General features: G+C 45.7%; 1 protein-coding gene across 2 annotated transcripts in view; it reads left to right on the top strand.

Moving 5' to 3' along the window:
• Positions 1–23948, top strand: part of LOC129703479 (LIM and senescent cell antigen-like-containing domain protein 1) — a 53756-nt gene that overhangs the window by 26084 nt on the left and 3724 nt on the right. For both annotated transcript variants that reach the window (XM_055645986.1, XM_055645985.1), the window contains exons 5-7: positions 22083–22232; positions 23086–23236; positions 23779–23871. In XM_055645986.1, coding sequence (XP_055501961.1) covers positions 22083–22232; positions 23086–23236; positions 23779–23871 — 394 coding nt within the window. The remainder of the gene's footprint in view (positions 1–22082; positions 22233–23085; positions 23237–23778; positions 23872–23948) is intronic.

The raw sequence follows: 23948 nt of genomic DNA, 5'->3' as shown, positions 1-23948 counted from the left end.
GTACAATTTAAATCTTGCTTGGAACACCTTCACAGGTCCATAGACAGACAAATAAATAAACCAGCATCTGCAGTTATTTCCTGAACATAAAAACAGATTACACATTACATTCTAAAAGCAAGAAGACTGTATAAAAATCAAGACATTAATGCAAAAACATGATTAGAAAATAAACAAGTCCATGTTAAGGCAAGAGGTGTGCTGTAGTGATCCGTTGCTGAGGTATGTTGTGATAGGTTTGTTTAAGAACCTGATTGTTGTAGAAAAGTAATTGTTCTTGAACCTGGTGAGGTGGAACGTCAGGTTTTTGTACCACCTGCTCGATGGTTGCAGTGAGAAGAGGGCATGGTCTGGATGGGGATCCTTGATGATAGGTGCTGCTATCTTGAGGTAACATTTCATGTAGATGTAGATGTAGGTCCCGTCATGGACCGGCTGAGACCACCACACTATGTAGCCTCTTGTATTCCTGTGTGCTGGAATTTCCATATCAGGCAATGCTGCAACCAGTCAGGGTACTTTCCACAGTACATCTGTGGAGGTTTGCTGGAGTACTTCGAGACATACAGAACTTCTTTAAACTTCTAAGAAAACAGAGAACTACCTTCTTTGTGGTAGTCTTGGCCCAGGACTGGTCAAATTCTCAGGTTTCAGTTCAAATTCTCAGGTTTCAGTTCAAATTCTGTCCAAACAATAACAAACAAATAATTATTTCCTGTTTTAATACTGTAGCAGTGTAGCTTGTCTTTTATGTATACCAATTTGTTTCAACATTTATCAGTCCTGGAATCTCAGTAGACGGGAGTCTACATTCTAGCCATCCTCCCTTGACTTCAAAGCTTCCCCGCTTTACAAACTAAATTAAACTTTTATCATAAACAATAGCTGTTTGACTTCCCTGTGCATTAAACACTGACATTCAACTATGTCGACAACATTCATTTGATTTGCTTTTCCGGAACTGAAACCAGGGTATTAAAAAAAACTTAGGAAATTGTGCTTTCGTTAGCATGGCTGAAAACATCAGTGGCTGATTATAGAGGATTAAAACATTGGTGCCCAATTTACGTTGATTAAAACTTCAGTGCTCGATCAATGCTGACTATAACATGAGTAACTAGATTAACACATCAGTGTCCAGTTATAGGTACACAAAAATGCTGGAGAAACTCAGCGGGCACAGCAGCATCTATGGAGCGAAGGAATTAGGCAACGGTTTGGGCCGAAACCCTTCTTCAGACTGAGTGTCCAGTTATAAATGATTAAAGCATTAGTTATGGATGATTAAAATGTCATTTCATCAACCAAAACACAAAGCAAGATACAGGCCTGAAAACTATCAACTTCATTAGTTTCTGTTTGACTGATAAACAGTAGAGAATATTGGTGTTACAGTAGTGTAGAGGCCAGGTTACTGAATGCATTTCTGGATCTCCAATCCAGAGAAATGTATCCAGATTCTTTCATGGTAGGAGGGGAAGTTCAATTCAAATAATTAAATAAATATGAAATGTTATAAGTGGCTAGTTGTAGTAATGGATTGCCATAATAACTCATCACTCTCACTCTTCATTGTATTGGTATTGATATTGTTTTATTATTGTCACGTACACGAGGATACAGTTAAAATGTGTTTGCGTGTTGTCCAGCCAATTCCTACTATACATCAGCACAATCAAGGCAAGTACAATGGTGCAACGAGACAAATAAACTGAGTGCAGAATACAGTGTTACAGCTACAGAGATGGTGCAGATAAAAAATGTGCAAGGGCTGCAATGCGATAGGGTGGGAGGTCAGGACCACACTTTTTGCTTATGACAGGACCGTTCAGTAGTCTGGTAACAGTGGGGCAGAAGCTGTTCCAGAATCTGGGGGTATGTGCTATCAAGCTTTGTATCTTCTGCCTGATGAGAGAGGGGAGTAATGGGAAAGACCAGGGTGTGAGTAGTCCTTGATTATGTTGGCTGCTTACCAGAGGCAACCAGTGTGCATGGAGTCAATTGGGATGAGGCTGGTTTGTATGATGGAATGGGCTACATCCATAACTCTCTGCAATTTTTATTATCGTGGGCAGCGCTATTGCCAAATTCCCAATAGGATGCTATTTCCAATTGGAAGCCATCTACGGAACATGTGTAGAAGTTGATAATAGTCAATGGAACCATACTCCTTGGTCTTCTGAGGAAGTTGAGGCAATAGTGTGGTCTCTTGGCTTTAACGTGGATGACCCTGGACAAATGGTTGGTGAATTTTATGTTCACTGAGTTGGATGATCAGCCATGATCATATTGAATGGCGGTGCAGGCTCGAAGGGCCGAATGGCCTACTCCTGCACCTAATTTCTATGTTTCTATGTCTTGGAACTTGAAGCTCTCAACCATCTCCACATCAGCACCATTCATGCTGACTAGGGCGTGTAGGACGGCACGGTAAACCAACCTGAAGGCTCGTTCGAGCTGCCCGAAGGCTCGTTGGACGGTGTAACTGGGAGGGAGCTGGAGATGTCAGATGCGAGGAGCTAGGGCAGGTAAGATGGTGAACCAGGGTATTGCCTCGAACGCCTTCCAAGCCAGCTGCCAGCAGCAATCTCCTAGACACAAAGATGACCAGACTAGGAGAGGGATGTCGGTTCGCGGGAACTACTCTAGTACATGGAGCGCATGGACCGACCAGACTTTGGACTTTAAATAATGGCACTAAAAATGGCGGTGCCAGCATGAGTATTATATCTACTGCTGCACCACTGGTCCCCGAAGATCAGTCCCACATGCTAATTGGGTCAATGTTAAATGTTCCTGAACAGTGGATGCACTTTATCATAGATTTTTCTTGGTATTTCGAGCTGGTATTTTCCTGGTTCCCATTGATCGACCCTGTGAAGGTCGAAGACCCATCTCCCCTTCCACACAACTCTGCAGCCGTCAATCTGCAGACTTGACTCGGTTGCTTTCATTCAGTGTGTGGCCAGAAAGAAAGTTAAAGCAATTCTGAGGGTCAAAGGTAAATGAATGCTAAGTGAATCATTACGGAAACAGCTGCCGCTGTTCATGATACCCTGAACATACCTCCCGTTTGACCCATAGAGGCTCTTCCACTTGCTGTTAATATGCAGTGTATTGAAGTCATGACTAAATCTCTGGAAGAAAGCAATTTTACAAAAAAAGAAGCTTTGCTTTCACAAGAGCTGTGCCAAATAGTCAGTTGGGAATATATGCCCATGAAGATGAGTTCAGATTCAGATTCAGAAGATGAGTTCAGTGGGTACAGCCGGTGCCTTACAACGCCGGAGACCTAGCAAACATCCTGACCACAGGCAATGTCTTTATGGAATTTGCATGCTCGTCCTGTAATCGTGTCCATTTCCCCCGGGTGCTCCAGTTTCTTCTGACATCCCACAGATGTGGGTTAGTGGGTTAATTGGCTGCTGCAATTTGCCCCGAGTGCGCAGGTGAGTAGTTGGAACTGTGGGAGCTAATGGGCATGTGAGAATAAAGTAGATGACCCTGGACTGGTATGAATGGGTGCCCGATTATCGGCAAGGAGTCAGTAGGCTGAAAGGGCTGTTTCCAGCTGCCTGACTCACCATCTCATTGATAATTGATGGGACTCATGACTCCTATCGGGGTGCATCATACCTTTGGCAGACACAAAAGCTTCAAACCACATTCTACCAGATTCAAGAATAGCCTCTTCCCTGCTCTTATCAGACTCTTGAACAGATCCCACATATGCTATGGATGAAATCCCGATCTTCCAATCTACCTCATTTTGGCTCATGCACTTTTTTCCTGCACTTTTCTCTATCTAACACCATATTCTGTACTCTTTCTGATTTGCACTACCTGATGCACTCGTGTATGATATGATCTGTCTGGATAGCATGCAAAACAAAGTGTTTCACTGTACCTCGGTACATATGACAATAATAATCCAAAATCTTGAAGAGGAGATGTGAGAAATTCAGGGAAAAGGGTGAGAAGCAACAAAGGTGGAACTTCGGCAGAGCTGCAGGATCTGTGCTCTCACTGACCACTCATGCTACTGATAATCGGCAAAGCAGTCGGGTTAAAGTGTACCTTTGGCCAGCCAGGTCGGGGAAAGTTCAACAATGAACATCTGCCCTCCTAGAGCATTTGATGGCCTCTCCCTGAATAATGAAGAGATTATTAGTGAAATGAAAACAGAAAATGCTGGAAATAACCTGATGAGAGATGAAATGTGTCGATGTGTCATGGCAATGAGTTTTCGATGGGTTCAAAGGAGATGCAGGTATAAGATGGGTTTACATATAAGGAGGGGATATTACATATATTCTTTCAATAAAGAAGATGCCATGTTGATTTGAAAAGAATGAGATATTAGTTTTTATTGAGTGTGAAGGAGCTAACAGGGGTTTAGTATAGGGGAGATATTAGATGTTGGTGATAGGGCAAATCGGAGTATTTCAAAGAGAGGAAGTGTGGGGGAAGGGTGACGGTGTTAGGTTCACAGATACCGGATCAGTGGGATGGAGATATTGTACTGGTTTGTGAGAGACAGACAACAGACCGTTTCCATGTTGAGTGGATATTACAGTTTTAGATCTGTACTGTGCCCTGTAGGATCACCCAGAAATGGAAACTCCATGGCTGTCGTTTTCCTGACCAGGATAATGGTTGTGTATTTGAGAAATGCCCAAGGACTATTTTTCTATTTATTTTCGGGATCTAAGAGCCATTGGCAGGCCTGCATTTATTGCCCCTCCCTAACTGCCCTTGACAAGATGAAGGTGCCCAGACACTGCACCTGGTGAGGGCACTCCCACTGTGCTGCTGAGGTTGGGAGTTCCAGGATTTAAATCCCATGCGGATGAAGGACCAGCACTTTACTTCCATGTCAGGGTGGCATGTGACTTTGGAGGGGAACCTGCAGGTGGTGGTGTGGCCATGTACAGGTTCCCCTTATCCTAGACGTTGCCATTTTGGATGTGCTGTCAGAGTAGCCTGGGCGAGTAGCTGCAGTGTGTTTTGTAGACAGTGCACACTCCAGCGGTGGAGGGAGTACGTGTTTAGGGTAGTGGGTGAGGTGCCAACCCAGTGGGCTGCTTTGTTGTCAAGCTTCTTTAGTGTTATTGGCTTTGAACTCCTCATGTGAAGTCAAGAGCATCCATTGCACTCCCTACTTTGCCCTGGGGTGTTAGGAGGTGAGCCACTCAATGCAGAACACCAGCCTCTGACCTGCTCTTGTCGCCACAGTGTGTAGCTCCACTGGAGTTGCCCCTTGTCAGTACCCTCTGCAACACTTTTCAGTTTCCTTTGGCAGTTCACTTACATTCCTTATCCCTCACGTATGTGCCGAGTTCATTGCTCTAAAATATTAATTACCATTCAGTTGTGGGAGCAGCGAGCGTTGGACTTGGGTCTGTTGTGAGCCTATCTCTGTGTGCACTCGGAATACCTCATGGTGCTGACATGAACAGAATGTGCTTTATTTGGGTTAGTTAACTCTGGGAGTTGATTTATGGGAATACAGATGTTTTCATACAGAGAACTGAGGAAAGAAGACGGCAGCTGTGCTGAGACTGAGCCAGCCCAGTGACCTCGATAGCAGCCACAGAAAGAATATCTCTATCAATTCATGGAGGCATACAAAGAGCATTTTCTGCATTGCAAAAGAGCACATTCTGTCCTGTTGCGCACTGACTTTGATTTCAGTCGTGAAAATGCAGCCAATTTAAACAAAGCATCTGTCTTACCAAAACACGGTGGTGTTAGATAACCATCTTCAAAGAGATTGTTCACTTACAATGCAGTTCAGACCAGCACGGGCTGTGTAGATAAAGGTATACACGTCAGTAAAGATACAAACTGATGGTCAGTAAACTCCCAGGCATGTTAGCAAGGTCACATCAGCAAGATATCACAGTTAACTTGCATTTATGTTGCATTTCCTAATGACAAAAATATTCCAGATCTGTTCAAAGCTAATGAATGATCATTATTGTGCAATGCAGTTTAAATCTAAAAGGAGGGTAGGATGTATTTTTCATTTGTAGGACAAGAGATTATCATTTCAATTGCAAACAAAACAAAGAGCATTCAAGTTTGCACATAAGTAGAGGGCTGTGCATGTGTGCACACAGTTACTTTAATATATAGTCCTTGCCCATTTCTCAAATACACAACCATTATCCTGGTCAGGAAAACGACAGCCATGGATATATACACATAAACTGACTTAAAAGCAATATTTAGTCTCTCCCAAATAACAGCAGAAAATGTTGAAAACACTCAGCAGGTCAGGCAGTATCTGTGGAGAGAGAAGCAGTTGGTTTCAGATCTAGGACCCTTCATCAGAGCAAGATCTGAAGTGTTAACCGTTTCTCTCTCCGCAGATGCTGCCTGACCTGCTCAGTGTTTTCTGTTTTTATTTCAGATGCCCAGCTTCTGCAGTTTTTGGATTTTCATTTTGTCTCTCCCACACTCGCTGAGCTGGCTGTCTTTCCTGTGTTTAATCTTTCCTACAATTAGTCTTTCCCTCAATCCATACCGGGCAGCACATGTTGCATGCCAGAGACCCTTCTTCCAGTCCCTTGAAATTTCACTATGTCGTGAGAAGCAGAGCGTTTGCAGGGCAATCGCTCTACAAAGCCTTGAGTGCGCTGGGCATCAATGGAGTGGCGAGGAGAAGAGCCATCAAGAACACCACCGAGGCAGCGGAGAAGGCCTCAAGATGGTCCTGTATCAGGAGAGGAGGTCCATGGGGAGGAGCGAATGCCACCTGAACACACGTCGTGGTCTGATCAACCACGGCTGGGTCGCCTGGGTGAGGGTGCCTGATGTTGAAAGACCCGAAACACCCAATGACCCCAAGTTACATCACTGATGATGTGTTCAGGAGCATCAATAGATGTATTATTTATCAAATCAAACTATAACAGTAATGCAGATTCATGGCTTGAGAGTGTGGATGATGGTAAAGACAGAATCTGTTGATTAGTTGAAATCTGATGAAACATTTGCATCATTGTCAAGCATACAGCAAAAATTGTCGCCACTGTCACTGAAAAATTTTCAACGCCAAAAAAATCACCTAATTAAGACAGGCCCATTAGGACGTGCACCTACGACCACACCTGCGACAACCTACGACCACCCAGGTGATAACCGAAGTCAGCCCACGCCCACTTGCGACAAGCTACGACCCTGTTGGCGGACAACTGAGCACAACTGAAGACAATGCGTGTTGCTACGACTTCTCTTGACGCCGTTCTCTTGACCTGTCGCCGGTTGACGTAGGTAGTCGCTGATGGAATTCACCAAAGTCAGCCGACGTCACCTGGCGACAACCTACGACAGCACCTACGTCAGGAGAAGTCAAGCTACGCTCATTGGTGTCAAACCCACTCGCCGACTGTTACCGAAACATTTTGAACATTTTGAAAATCGAGCGGTGACCAGAAAGACGCTATGACTCTTTCGGTGACTGAGGAACTAATCACAACCATACAGGCAACACCCCGGCAACCACGTGGCGACAGCCTAATCGCCTGTAGTCGCCTAAAAAATAGCCTAAGTGGGACAGGCCATTAAGATGCGTTAAACTGAGACGTTTTGAGTCGAGACCTTTCTTCAAAAATGTAAATTTAAGGTCCATTGCAGGTGCAAGAAGAGTCTCAAACCAAAACATCACCTATCCACGTTCTCCAGAGATGCTGCCTGATCTGCTGAGATACTCCCGTACTTTGTGTCCTGTAGGCAGTCTGATGAAGGGTCGCAATCTGAAAAGTCACCCATTCCTTCTCTTCAGAGATGCTGCTTGTCCCGCTGAGTGACTCCAGCTTTTTGTGTCTATCTTTGTGTCCATTAGAGGGTTGCTGGTGCCATTTGCAAAGAGAACAAAATATACTCAAGAATGCACACAGGTAGAGGAATGTGTCTGTGTTTGATATGGGTGTTATGTGTTTGTGTGTATTGTGTGTGTGTGTGTGTGTTATTTGTGTATGTTGTGTGAATGTTTACGGTGTGTGTATTGTATGTGTGATGTAAATGTGTGTGGTATATGTGTGGTGTGTATGTATTTCATGTGTGATGTGAATGTGAGAGGTTTATGTTACATGTGTGTTCATAAGTTTCCAAGTGATAGGAGCAGAATTAGGCCATTCGGCCCATCAAGTCTACTCCATCATTCAATCATTGCTAATCTATCTTTCCCTCTCAACCTCATTCTCCTGCCTTTTCCCCATAACCCCTGACACCTGTACTAATCAACAATCTATCTATCTCTGCTTTAAAATATCTATTGACGTGCCCTCCACAGCCATCCGTGGTGTGATGTGAATGTGAGTGGTATGTGTATGTTACACGTGTGTGTGTGTGTTGTATGTGTGGCGTGAATGTGTGTACTATATATTGTGTGAACGTGTTTGTGGGTGCTATGTGAATGTGTATGTGATGTAAGTATGCAGACTGTGTGATCTGTTGTGTGGAAGCGTGCGGTGTGCACGGCATATCTGTGTTGCATTATAGTGTGTGCAAGAGTATGAGCAGTGTGAATGAGTGTGTTGTGTGGAGGTGCTTGTTTTAAATACAATGTGTAGGTTTTATATGTGCATGTTATGTGAATCAGTTACGTGTGCATGTGCACACAAACACACATGCACACATGCACACTACTAAAACTTGTCCTCTACTCACTCCCCAGTTGATTCACTCCCACACTCGCTAATCTGGGTGTCCTTGGGCATAATCTTTTCTCCTCGATTGGTTTGGCCCATAATCATGAACATATTCTAATCCACCCACAGTCAATGAAGAATTTGAACTACAGTTACTGTTATGATTCACATATTATAGGAAATTATATGAACTTATAGAAAGAATGAAGGATACACAGGAGCAGCAGCCTTAGACATGCAAATCCCCATGCTTTAGACACACAGATCTCTGTGTTTTAGACACACAGTCTGTGTTCTTTAGACATACAGGTCTGTGTTTTCATTAGATATACAGATATGTATGTGCTGTAGACATGTGGGTCTGTCTGTTTCAGCTGCCAAGGATTCTATCCGTTCTCTGAAGAACCATCAAAGCATCAGCTCTGGTTCTCTCCCAGCTTCGCGGGTCCATGTCAGATTTGAATAGAGACAGCACCACTAACAGCAGAACCAGCTGCCAGCGCTGGGACAGTGTGACCGGTGGCACTGACCAGCCAGTGGGCCTGTTGGCAAAGCCAATGGGAGCTGTGGAGCTGGTGTACAACTGAGGAGCTGGTTCCCACATTCAGCAGGAGCTGCACAACAGGAACTAGCGAGGCAGGCTGGGGAAGATGTATTAAACAATCCAGATCAAAGCACAGGGAAAACTGAGCCTCAGAACGAAAATCCTTTCTGCCAAGGAGGTCCGTTGGGGTCAGGTGAATGATCCGTAGAGGGCAGCACTGGCGGTGAGAAGCTCATTGTACTCACCCAGACTCCGATGGACTGTAAATAAATCCTCAAAGTCATGCAAATAAGCAAACCTTGACTGACAAATGTGACCTTCTCAGGGTGCAGGATGACTACAGTGGGACCCGCACATGATACTTTCATTCTGTATGGTGCATTTTTAAATGTGAGGAAGACACAGTGGTATTATGGTCATAAAGTGGCCATTCACTGACCTGTCCCGGGGTGAACTCGGCAAGGCTGGTGAGGATGAGCCTGTTGTAAAGAAAATACTTTAAACTGCTGCAGGAAAGTAAAACAGATGTGGAAATCTGGTTCAGTGTTTGGAGTATCCCACCATTGACTATATCCACATTCTTATGTCCAGTGTTATAGAACCCACTTGTTGGCTGTCAGTGTCAAATAATGTGGAAATGGCAGGATGCTTGGACCAAACGTTTGTTGTTGTTCAAGTCATTGTAAAGCGCTCTGAGTTGCAACAAACAAAGTGGCCCTCCATCATTCCCCAGTCTCCATCAAACAATCCATGGAGCTGCCTGTTGCTGGGCGTGTGCCTGAAAACAGCCCGGGTGTTAGTTGGAGAGATACAGCATGGAAACAGGCCCTTTGCCCCACCGATCATTGATCACCAGTTCACACTAGTTACCCCACAGCACACGACAGGCAATTGACAGAGGCCAATTAACCTACAAACCCATAGTCTTTGGGATGTGGGAGGAAACCAGAGCACGCGGAGGAAACCCACACAGTCAAAGGGAGAACGTGCAAACTCCACACAGACATCACGTAAGGTCAGTAATATCAGGATTGAACCTGGGACTTTGTCACTGTGAGGCAGCAACTCTGCCGCAGAGCCATTCTACCACCTTATCTTCAGATGATATAGAGTGTCACCTCATCGAGGCCTGCAGCAACTACTGTGGTGTTATGGGTGGGGGTTCAAGCCTATACAGACACCCAGCTGCGTGCTGAACCATGTCCCTGGCTGAGCTGCTTCACACACAGGGTTAACCTTGAGCTAAGCCCAGCCCACTCCACAGACCCTCTACCGCACTGCTGGCCCACTCCCTTAAAGAAATAAACTCTGAAAACCCTTCTTGATTGAATCAGTGAGCTGTCCACAGGACACCCGGCTTCACGGGGATGTTTTAGTGGAATTATAGCAGGAGAAAGTCTTGACATTTCAAGCAGAGGAAATCTGAAATGCCAACAGTAAGTTCGCAGCGGGGGGGGGGGGTAGGGTCCATTTCTTCAGATCTGGAGCTGCCGGCTGATTCCCAGACCAGGTCCCCTGTTACCTCTCACACTTCCCCGTGTCGGCCGGGCTCTCAGCTGAGAACTCTCCCACCGCTGGTCACAGGCTTGTGGGTACATGGTTCTTCCAGGTGATTACAAGTTCCCAACTGCGGCTCACTGTGGATCCGAGAGAGCGTTGCACTGTCGCAGGAACTGCTGAGGCACCGGAAATAAGCAGAGATGGGGCCTGCCCATTCGGCCCATCACTTTCATTCAATCAGATCACAGCTGATTTACTTCAGTGTTATTTCTCTGCACTAATCCCAGATTCCTTCATTCCCTTACCTGCCACACAACTCTCGATCCCCACACTTAATACTGTCCGCAATTCATGCTCCACATCAATTACCATCATCTGCTTTGATCTGTAATTTGCACACCTTACCCTTCCTTACGTCTGGGCCCTCTCTCCTGACTGTCAGAAGAAGGGTCTCGACCTGAAACATCACCTTTCCCTTTTCTCAAGAGATTCTGTCTGACCCACTGAGTTACTCCAGCTTGATGTGTCCATCTTTGGTTTAAACGAGCATGGGTTAATTCCTACCCAATTCCATGTGATCTCACCAGCCTACCTTGCAGGATCTTGTCACAGGCCTCATCCTGAATGACTGGCGCCTTAGTTTCACTGCAAGGTCACCAGTTGCAGGTACTCCAGTCAAGGGGATATCTTCGCTATGTCTGACCTGTGAAGCCCTGTAAGGATTATACTCATTTCAACAAGATCAGCTCTCATTTTCTGACACCCTATAGGCCCAATCTGTTGAATCTTTCTTTCTAGGACAAGTCCCAATCCCAAGAATCCATCTTGTGAACCTTCGCTCTCCATCACAACTCCACCTTGGATCGGAGCCCAGGCCTGTGCACTATCACCCAGGCATAGTCATACATCATTTCAAGAAACCCTCGCAACACTTGGACTCAAATCCTCCCACAAGAAAGACAATGTACTGACGGCCTTCTAAATTGTTCATGGTATTTGCACATAAACATGTGCTGCTTCATGAGCAAGGCATGTTGGGTTTCTGAACAACACCTTCAATCTCTCACCACGGATTTTTAAAAATCACCATTTTTAAAAATTAGGTAAATTGATGACCTGATTTTACCATTTATATCCCATCTGCCATGCCCTTTCCCATTCACGGAACTTGTCTCTCCCCACCCCCCCCCCCCCCCCCCCCCCCCCCCCCCCCCCCTGAGTACTCTCTGCCTCCTCTTCACTGCCCACACAACTTGGATATATGACACTCCATCCCCCTCATTGATGGAGATGGTGAAGAGTTCTCCATGCAGTTGCAGGGAAAACATGCAAACTCGTCACAGATAGCACCAGAGGTCAGGATCAAACCCAGGTCTCTGGTGTGGTGAGGCAGCAGCTCTACCAACTGCACCACTGATTGAACGTGAGTGTGGTACATGATAAGATCACATTAGCTGAAGGAGTTTCTTCCCACAGCTAAATGTAATGTATGTTGAGATTCAGTGCGTAGTGATTATGAGCAATTACGTGTGTCAGGGACAGATTCTTCCATAAAGATAAGCTGCTCGCATGTGCTCATTGCGTGGCCAAGGTGAGTCGTGTGAGAGCAGGGGTGAGGATCTCAGCCTTCCTGCCTGGGCCCCTGAACTGATTGTTGACCAGAGGCATTAATTCCACAGGAGTTGGGTTTCAGCTCCTTGAACTGCAATGGCCGCAAGTTCAAAAACATTAACGTTCACATGGAGGAACAAGCAAGAGGTTGCACCTGTCGCCAGATGTAAATATTGATGGTTTATGGGAGCAGCAGGGCTCAGTGTTTAGACAGAGACACCAAATCAACACACTCCAAACTGTCAGAGCTGCCACACACACACACATCACATACACACACATATACGCACACCACGCATGCACACCACACATACACACACATATATACACAAATAAACACACATACCACATACACACACATACCACACACACACATGTATATATATAAACACACACACCACACACACACATGCACACACAGAGTTTCCATGCAGAGACGCAAAATCCCAGCTATTCTTCGAGTAAACCTTTTACCTCACACCCCCCTTTGCCTTTAGCTCTGCCTTCTGATCTTTGAACAATCTGTGAAAAATAGCAAGTCGATCTACATCGGCCACTTCTACCAAATCTCCTCAAACCTCTTTCGATCCAAGGAGACCAGTCACATGAAAACAGGAGCACGAGTGGCCATCAGGTGCTCAAGCCTACTCCACCATTCAAGATGATCATGGCTGCACCCTTTCTCCACAGCCCTCCATTCCTTCATCTATAAAATATTTACTCACCTCCACTTCTTATACCTCATGTCGCATGATGCAGCTTCCACCACCCACTGGGGCAGAGATTCACTACCCTCAAAGAAGATATTTCCACCCAGTTCTGTTTTAAATGACTGTCCCTTACTTTGTAGCATTGTCCTCATGTTTGAGACTCCCACCAGTGAGATCACCCCAACATCCATCCTGTCAAGCCCTCTCAAGATCTATATTTGAATTAGGTCACCCCTTCTTCTAAGCTCCAAGGAATACAGACCTAAAATGTCTGACCTCCCTTGGTAGATTGACCCTCCCATCCCCAGAATCACCCGGTGCATCTCTTGGACTGGTTCCAATTATACCATATTCTTGTTTAGGTAAGGGCCCCAAACTATGTATAATGCTCCACTGTGGCCTCAACGGCACCAGTAAAACTGTAACAAAACCTCCATGTTTCTAAACTCCAACCCTTCCACAATAAGGGCCTACATGTTGTTTGTCTACTTGTTAGAACATCCTCTAAGTTTCATTTACAGCCTCTCCCCATTTTGATAATTTGCCATTTGATTCCACTTGCCAAAAGGCATGACCTCCCACTTTCCCACTTTCATTTATATTTGCCAATCTTTTGGCCACTCACTCAATCTATCTACACCCCATTGCAGAATCATAGTATACTTATCACAACATGCCCTTCCACCTGTTTTCATATCATCAGCAAATTTGGAAACCTTACATCCTTTTTCTTCTTGTAAATAGTGAAGAACTGCGTGCCATCAATTGATCCCTGTTGTACTCCAATCGTCACCTACTTCTAGTCTGAAAATGACCCATTTATTGCAAGCCCCACTTTTCTATGAGGCATTCAGTTTTTAATCCATGCTAACACACTACCTCAATACTATGGCCTTAATTTATACACCACTTTCTTACGTGGCACATTGTTAAATGTTTTTTTGGAAAACTAAATACACTACATTTACAGGGTCCTCTCTATCAATTCTCTATCTCACATCCTCAAAGAATTTGAGCTAATTTGTCAAATGATTTGCCATTCATTAAAGCATGTTGACCCTGTTTAATTATATTCAACTTTACAAAATGGTTAGCTATTTCTTCTTTGATTATTGACCCCAGCATCTTGTCAATAACAGATGTTAAGCTAACTGACCTGTACTTCCCCCCCCCCCCTTCTCCTTTATTGAACGAGGAAGTCACATTGGCTGTTTTCCAATCTTTGGGTTTCCTTCCAGAGTTGAGCAAGTTAAGCGTTTCAACCAGTGGGTCCACCATCTCTGCAGCCACAGACTGTATAACCCCGGCATGCAGTCGATCGGGTTAAGGTGATTTGTCTGCTGAGAGCCCCCTGAGTTTCTCCACTACTTTATCCCTTTAATTGGCATTTTTGTAAGTTCCACCACATTATTTGAAATTTGCCTCTCTAATGTTTTAGGGAAGATAGACACAAAATGCTGGAGTAACGCAGTGGGACAGGCGGCATCTCCGGATAGAAGGAACGGGTGACGCTTCAGGCCGAGTCTGAAAAAGGGTCTCTTTGGTGTAAACCAGCATTTGCAGTTCCTTCCTACACACTAATGTTTTAGGGAGATTGGCAATGTCTTCCATGGTGAAAACTGATGTCAAAGCTTTATTCAGAACATCTTGCTGCTGTTATTAATTCACCAGCCTCTTTCTCTGGGGCTCCACATTGACTTTCACCACCTACTTGCTATTTATATATTCAGAGAGACCTTTAGTGTTTGCTTAAATACGACAACATGCAGGTTTTTGCAACAAAAACAATTCTCTCTTCTTATGAGCTCCTTAGATTTGTGCTGCTGGATCGAACATTTCTCAATCCCCTGGCCTCCCACAGCCTCTGTCACTTTGTATGAACTACTTTTCAATGTAACATAATCCTTGACCTCCTTTGTTAACCCACGGCCTGTGCCTCTTTCTTGTGGAATCCCCTGTTTTGATGAGATAAACTCCTGATATTATAGCATTATAGCTCAGTTTGAATTTCTGCCATTGTTTCATCACTGACTTGCTCTTAACTGTACCCAGTTCACCTTCAACAACATCACCCTGATACCATCACAACTGCCCTTATTTAAGTTGAGGACACTGGTTATGGACCTGTGGTGTTCATTTTCGAACTGCATTTGGAATTGTTGTCCCAGCTTCCCCAGTCTGACCCAGGAGCTGAAATGCTTCATCCCCAGAACCATTCCAGTCAATATTGCAGCGTTTATGCAGGTTCAACCCACTCCCTCTGCATTGTGTGTCTGTGGATACAAGAAACGCTTATGCTTGAAGGTAGACAAAAACCTGGAGTAACACCGCGGGTCAGACGGCATCTCTGGAGAAAAGGAATAGGTGACATTGCTCCAGAGACGCTGTCTGACCCGCTCAGTTACTCCAGCTTTTTGTGTCTATCTTCCGTTTAGACCAGCAGGTGCAGTTCCTTCCTACACATTCTTGTGAAATCTCTGCAAAATCTATGTTTGGACAGCCACTCTTTCAGTATTCAATGCACAGATACACCCAGGTTACCCTGCTCCCACACCACGTTTGTACCTCTCCCTTCTGCCACCTCTCCACTGCGTCTCATAACCACAGTCCTGCTATCCAGCCAGACGCCCGCTGCTGCTACCCCTCCTCCTCATTCATCCCCGCGTGATCTCTTATTTCATGCAGAGATGGGCACACAAACCAAGTCACTGTCTTATTGACACAGCATCTCTAACAATCCCTTACTGTGTCATTTAAATCTCGATCCTTTGAGTGAAACAAGGAAAAGCTGTTGGGAGCCCTCATAGGAAGCACTGATAGACTCTCTGGACAAGGCAGCACATTTAGTAAGCTAGTTTATAAAAAGTTCTTTGAGATTCAAAAGGAAAGATACCAGATAGAGGATAAATACATCTAAATGCCAAAAGAGGATTTCTCTTCAACACGACTCTTCATAAAGAAGGGTTTGGTGTAAAGCTGATCTTTCAGCTGGTCAGGGAGTGCTGGCAAGGAACAGCTAGCCACTGCCTCCCTCTGCACTACCCTCTCCCCCTCATCCACTTTCTCATTGATCCCTTATACCTCCACACCTCACCTACAATTCCGCCCACTGCACTCCGAGCTGCTCCTGCTCTCCTGCAGATTCCCTCCACCCTCTCCCAGTTCCCAGTTGGCCATTCTGGCCACTCGGCGGCTCCTACCCCCTGACCCAGGAGTGCACGTTATTGCGGACCAACAGCTAGCACGTATCTAACGAAGATGATTCATCATTCTTCTATTTATGGTTGGCTTAGTGCAGAGATCTCAACACTCAAAATGAATCTGGTTTATATCAAATCAGTTTTTAAAATTTGAATGAAACAAAACAGATATCACATAACACAAGTTAGAGATCTGCCTTCAGGTCTCAAGAAAATAATTTAAAGCAAATTTAAAGTGTGGAATTCCACAGCCGGAGGACAAAATCTATAAAGTATAATATTTAAGGAAGAACAGAGATCTAAGGATGTTGATGCATTGGGAGCATTTGGGGAATACTGATACCAGGAACGGCCAGGTTGGTTAATGAGGAAATGTTTTACAGACTAAGCTAGTATCCCATGTTTAGAAGACCCAGAGGGAACTGATTGAAACAAATTAGATCCTGAGGGATTTCAACAGATGTGGAGAGGATGTTTTCTTTTAAAGTCACAGATTCACAGCACAGAAACTGGCCTTTCAGCCCACCTTGTCCAAGCTGAATGCATCAACACTAATCCCATTTGCCCACATTATGCTATGACATTAGGCACATGTCCCTTTACATGTTTCCTATCGAAGTACTTGTCCAAATGCTTTTTAAATGCTGTACTTACCTCCACCACCTCTTCTGACAGTTCATTCCTTATAACCAGGAAGCTTACCCTCAGATCCCATTATGTTTCTCCCCTTAAACCAATTTTATATTCCCTCATCCTAGGAAATATCCTGTATTCAACCTATCTGTGCATCCCAGAATTTTGTAAACCTCCAAGGTTACCCTTCAGCCTCTTACATCCCAGTGAAAATAATCCCAGCCAATCCTATCTCTTCTTATAATCACAGCCCTTCATTCCAGGCAGCATCCCGGTGAGTGCAGCGTAGGTTTACAAGGTTAATTCCCGGGATGGCGGGACTGTCATATGCTGAGAGAATGGAGCGGCTGGGCTTGTATACTCTGGAGTTTAGAAGGATGAGAGGAAAAACATATAAGATTATTAAAGGTTTGGACGCGCTAGAGGCAGGAAACATGTTCCCGATGTTGGGGGAGCCCAGAACCAGGGGCCACAGTTTAAGAATAAGGGGTAAACCAGTTGGAACGGAGACGAGGAAACACTTTTTCTCACAGAAAGTTGTGAGTCTGTGGAATTCTCTGCCTCAGAGGGTGGTGGAGGCCGGTCCTCTGGATACTTTCAAGAGAGAGCTAGATAGGGCTCTTAAAGATAGCGGAGTCAGGGGATCTGGAGAGAAGGGCAGGAACGGGGTACTGATTGGAGATGATCAGCCATGATCACATTGAATGGCGGTGCTGGCTTGAGGGGCCGAATGGCCTACTTCTGCACCTATTGTCTATTGTCTATTGAATCTCTTCTGCACTCTCTCTATTATTACCACATCCTTTCTGCAGTGCAGTGACCAGAATGGTACACAACATTCCAAATGTAGTCTAACAAATGTTTTTCCTGGCCACACCATGATGTCCCTACTCTTGCACTCATAGCCTTGGCCTATGATGTCAAACATACCAAATGCCTTCTTCACCCCCCTGTCCACGTGTCACCACTTTCAGGGAGCCATGGATTGCACCCCAAGATCTCTCTGTACATCACCAGTCCTGACATCCCTGCCATTCACTGTATGTGTCCTGTTAGTTTCCAACTTCCCAAAATGCGTTACCTCACACTTGCTTGGATTAAATTCCATCTTCCAGCGTTCTACTCAATTTACTATGTCCCTCTTTATCCTTCATAACTTTCTTCACTATCTCTAACTACTGTGGGGAGAATCTAGAATTAGGTGTTTATCGTTCAAAAGTAAAGAGTCATCCATTTAAGAGAGAAAGATGAGGCAAATTCTTGCACTCTCAAAGATTTTATTTCCCGGCGCAACTGCCTTGCTCAAAGGACTGCAGAAAGCAGAATTTCAAATATCTTTCGGGAAGAGATATCCAAGCAAGGGGGAATGGTTGCATTGGCTGTGTGGAATTAAGGTTACAATTACACCAGCCACCATCTTATTGAATGCTGGAGTAGGTTTGCGGGGCCAGGTGGCCAATCGCGCTCTTAATTGTCTAAAACCAACTGAGAAACAACTGGGCCTACACGGTAAAGGGCAGACCCACAAAGGTGTTGCAGAACAGAGAGATCTGGCAGTACTGGTACAAGGTTCCTAAAAGTGGTGAGTCAGGTGGACAGTGAAGAAGGCATTGTTTGCTGTCGTTGGGGAGAGTATTGAGTACAAATGTAGGCACATGATTATGCAGCTGTACAACTCGTTGGTGAGACCTCACTTAGACAGGGCTGGGACTTTTTTCTTTGGAGCATAGGATGCCGAGGAGTGATCTTATTGAGATGAACAATATCATGAGGGGCGTGGATAAAGTGAACACTCACAGTCTTTTTCCAAGGGTGGAGGATTCTAAAACTAGAGGGCATAGGCTTTAGGTGAGAGGGAAGAGATTTAAGAGACCTTAGAGGCAACATTTCCACTCAGTGGGGTAGTCCATATCTGGAATGAGCTGTCAAAAGGAAGCTACAAAAACAGATACAATTATGAGTTTTAAGACATTTGGACAGATATATGGATAGATACGGGCTAATGGCTAACATCAAAGAATATCGGGGAACCAATGGGGAGGTTGCCTTCCCTCACAGTGGGAAACTTTGATACCGCTGCGGGGATGTTTATGTTATAGACTATCGTGTTCTGTGCTTTTATTTTTTTATTCGTATGGCTGTATGACAAAAAGCATTTTGTTGTCTCAGTGTTTGTACTATGGACAATGACAATAAAGTTAAATTAAATCAAATCAGTTCAGTGTAGCCAATCGGTTGGCATAGACAAAGTGGGCCGAAGGGCCTGTTTCCACGCTGCACAACTCCATGACTCTGAATAATAGGAAGAACTAGTCAGAGAGCAAGACGAACTGATTCACCATAGATCTGTGTCCAGTAGACTAATGCCAGATTGGCTCTGGTTCATAGAGAGCGTGACCAAGGGATGACAGATTGCCCTTTAGAACCCCCACAGGTTCATTAGTGGAAAGAACCAGCACGTCCCCAGCTGAATTTTCAGAATCAAGAGAGATTGATTCATTGCCATTGAAGCAGTTTGATCCATCCCATGAACACAGGAGCAGCAGGATATCTGTCGAATGATCACTGGATAACAGGTAGATCCATCCCACGGATAATGAAGCAGGGAGATACCTGTGATCATTGGTTTTGGGAGAAAAGATCCATGCACTTCCCGGGAACATTGGAAATATATTCTTACACCGAGGGTGAGTAAAGAGAATCAGGAGGACAGCAGGTTGGGCAGTTTGCACTAGGAGGATAAGCAATCTTCAGTGACTGAGGTAACACGCCTTGCAGTCAATAGGAGCAGACTGACTGGGATAACCTGGGTCCAGGAGAATACTGACGGAACAGAAGTCCTCCTCTTGAGAATGAAGTTATTCCTGCAGATATTAAGATGTGGAAGATTACTTTTCCCCTCAAGCAATTTAAACAGAGCAGTGGATGACATTGTCCATTTTTATGTAATACGGGTGCAGGGGCTATGTGTAGGATAGGACCTACAACTGATCCTAAATTAAGTCCATAGTGTGGGTAAATAAACATATAATAACTACTAACAAATCAGTGTTCACCGCCATTCCTGGGTCGTGGAATGTTTGCTAATCTTTGTTTCCCTTCTTTCATTGTGAGGAATGTGAGGAGAAGCACATTAACTAATGTATGTACACACGGGAATGTGATCGTGGGTGTGTTCGTACACACAGAGAATTACAGCATTTCCTGGCGCTGATTGAACACGGAAAGTCTGAGGATCTGTGATAATGCTTAAAGGGGAAGTGGGCAAATATCTGGAAAAAGAGACAAGGATATGAAGGGAGCGGGACTAAGTGGAGGACTCACAGTGGTCTCCCACATAAATGACAAAACACCTCTGTGCTATTGAGATGCTTAGGGGTTAAGTGTTAATGTGTGAAACATTGGCCTGTGTTTATGCTCTTGTGTGTGTGTGTGTGTGTGTGCTGTGTAGACATGCAATGGTTGTATGTGTGCATGAGCATGTGCGAGTGTGTACACGTAAGGGTGTGTACGCACATGTGCATGTGTGCGTTGCCACTGGCCTGTACTGGCTCCTGTGTACACATGTAGGAGATTGTATCAATGATGTGCACTGTAGAGCCCAGCAGATCCCTCTCTCTGCTCCAACATGGAGACATGGGGGACATCACAACAACCATTTCAGCTTCTCTGAAAGTGAAGCCCAAAGTTTTAACCAAGCCAGCTGTCGATGGTGCAACCCTGCCGATGTTTGGCAACTTTATACATCCGGACACCAGGCGCGCTGTGATGACCTAAAGCTGCCCCAGGGTAATCAGCAGATGATCGATCATAGTCGGAAGCACTCAGATCCTCCCACACCTTTACCGTTCCTGTAATCCAGTGAATGAACTCCGCTAGCAGCTCAGGAGGGGTAAACATGGCAGGTGTGTCAGCTCCTGGCTGTGGCTCTGCTCCAGTGAGTCAGTAGGGTGTTGCTCTTGGCCACTGGGAGGTCTCCTGGTCGAGGGGTCACTAGAGATGTGAATAAGAAGAGTGATCAAAAGAAAAAATAAGATCCAAGAAATTCCTACCCTCCCACTTCCTAAATCCTGGCTCATTGCACATCGCAGTTTATCCCAGGACCAGTCTTGGCTTTGGGCCATGGTGATGATGTTCGGGAGTTTCCATGAGGGTGGCACGGTGGTGTAGCGGTTAACACTGCTGCCTCACAGCTCCATGGACCCAGGTTCAATCCCGGCCTGGGGTCCTATCTGTGAACGTTTTGCACGTTCTCCCTGCGACCCCGTGGATTTGCCCCGAGTGCGCTGGCATCCTCCCACGGGGGTTGGTGGCCTCCAGCTCATTCCAACTCTCCACACAAAGGAGTGACATCCTACCAGTTTATAAATATAGTGTGTGTGTGTGTGTGTGTGAATGTGTCTGTGTGTACGCATGTGCAAATCTGTGTGCGTACAAATCTGTGTGCATAGTCATCTCTGTATGTATGTTTGTGTGTATGTGTTAATGTGCATGTGTGTGTGTGTGTACATGCGTGCACATAAAACAGAACATGCTGGAAAGACTCAGCAGGTCAGGTAGCATCTGTGGTGAGACAAACAACATTTCCAGTCTGTCTTGAAATTTACTGCATCTTATCTATGTAATATGGTTAAGATGATAAAGCTAATGCCCCTGTCCCACTTAGGAAACCTGAACGGAAACCTCTGGAGACCTTGTGCCCCACCCACGGTTTCCGTGCGGTTCCCGGAGGTTTTTCGTTAGTCTCCCTACCTGCTTCCACTACCTGCAACCTCCGGAAACCACCTGCAACCTCCGGGAACCGCACAGAAACCTTGGGTGGGGCGCAAAGTCTCCAGTTCAGGTTTCCCAAGTGGGACAGGGGCATAACTGAACGTGCTGGGGTAGAAGTCGGAAAACATCCAACAGTCTGTAAATTCTGCTGAATCAGCACCATCAAGTGTCCGATTACATGGGAGCCCATGAAGATGTCAGCGAGCACATTATCATGATCATTAATTTAACAACCAGCGTGCTATGATAATGAACGTTCATCCACAAATAATATAGTAATTTTCCAGAGTTGAGTATCAAAGTTTAAATATACAATGATATGTGCACTGTAAGGGTTTAATGTTTCTGCACACAGACATGCATTGATGTTATGCATTAACAATGTGTGAGGGAGACTCCAGTTTAGTGTGCTTGCATGGTGCATTAATTAGCTTGATATGATCTTTCTCCACAGGCATCTGTGCAGACCCTGCCACAACCGGGAAAAGGCAAAGCGACTTGGCCAGTACATCTGTCAGAAGTGTCATCTGATTATTGACGAGGTGCCACTAATGTACAAGAGTGATCCCTATCACGCTGACCATTTCAACTGCACCCACTGTGGGTACGTTGGCCAATCAACTCAATCATGTAGAATACCCACCCAACACGGTCTGTAACCACGGTGACACCACGCAATCCATGCCTTTGGTTAATCGTGTTAATAGAACTGTTCTTAACCTCATTGTTGTTGCTCATCTCTTCTTCACAGATCTGGGAGCAAATATTATTACACTGATCCTTTGGTCTGTGACATCCGGTGTCATCCTCTCACCAATGCCCCCCCCCGCCCCCACCCCCACCACTGACATTTGGAGAGACTAGGACAGACGTTGAATAAATGATATCCCTGTACAGAGACGATGGTAGTATGATTAGTACGATGGTAGTCAGTGTGCAACTGTCCGTGTGTGTCTGTCTACATGTGACTGTAATCATGTGCCTGTTACCATGCGACTATCCATGTGTGACTGTCCATGTGTGCCTGTCCAGCAGTGCCTACGCTACCTAAAAATTTGTATATATTCCTTCCCTCCTTGGAACACTGAAGGAGGCTATTTGGCCCATTGAGTCCATGCTGGTGCACAGATCAATCCCATGCGCTGCCAATTCACCTGTAACCTATTCTCCCCACATTCTCATCAACTGCCCCCAGATTCTACCCATGTACACAGGAAATTTCCAGTAACCATTTAAAAGCTTCAGATGCAAGCCATACGTCTTTCGGATATGGGAGGAAACCCATGCAGTCACCGGGATAACAAGCAAACTCCACACCGAGAGTACCGGAGGTCAGATTTGAACCTGGGTCTCTGGGGCGGTGAGGCTGCTGCTCCACCAGTAAATATAAATCACTGTAAGTATTGAATGTGTTTGAAGGATCATTGAGCTTGGATCTCACGCTGCGTGCTTTGCAGGAAGGAGCTCACGCCGGATGCCCGGGAGATGAAGGGGGGTCTCTACTGCCTGCCCTGCCACGACAAGGCGGGGGTCCCCATCTGTGGGGCGTGTCGGCGACCCATCGAGGGCCGCGTGGTCAATGCCCTGGGGAAACAGTGGCACGTCGAGGTGGGTGGCTGTTCCCAGGGACAGCGCGGAGTGAGGGGTTACCACGGCCAGGGAGCTGAGAGGGCAGACTTCCCTGGCTACAGACCCCCCCCCTCCCTCACTTGCCAGGGTCGACCCCACTCCTCTGGACTGACTGCCCTGCTGGACAGACCCCAACCCTCCCTGGACACTGAGCTCACCCTGTCCTGCTCAGACTCTGCTTTGCCCCAGGCACATCTGCCCTTCCCTGGCCTCCCCTTCTCCCTGGGCAGACTCCTCTCTTCTCAGACAGACTCTGGCTATTCCTTTGCCCCTTCCTGGACTTTGGTTCTTCCTCTCTCTGCCCACATACCCCATCTTTGCCTGGACTAACTTTACTGACCCTACTTACTGCCCACTGACTCTACCCACTCCATACACACTGCCCCCACCCACTCTCTGCACCCCGACCTCCCCCCCGCATCCGTGTGCCTGTCATATCCTCCTGTCCTGGGGCAGTTGTTCTGCTGCTGTTGATGTTATGGTGATTGTAACTAAAACCCTGCCCCCTCCATTTATTGCAGCATTTTGTCTGTGCCAAGTGTGAGAAACCGTTTCTGGGGCACCATCACTTTGAACGGAAAGGACTGGCCTACTGTGAGAAGCATTACAACCAGGTACGCCCGAGTGCGGACACTTCCTTCACTTAAGTTGTTTTGTGGGCACAGTGGCTCGGCGGGAAGAGCCACAGCCT

Source organism: Leucoraja erinacea, chromosome 14, assembly GCF_028641065.1.
Source record: "Leucoraja erinacea ecotype New England chromosome 14, Leri_hhj_1, whole genome shotgun sequence".
Taxonomy (NCBI): domain Eukaryota; kingdom Metazoa; phylum Chordata; class Chondrichthyes; order Rajiformes; family Rajidae; genus Leucoraja; species Leucoraja erinaceus.
Note: the sequence above shows the minus strand (reverse complement) of the source record. Positions and strands in the feature narration are given on the sequence as shown.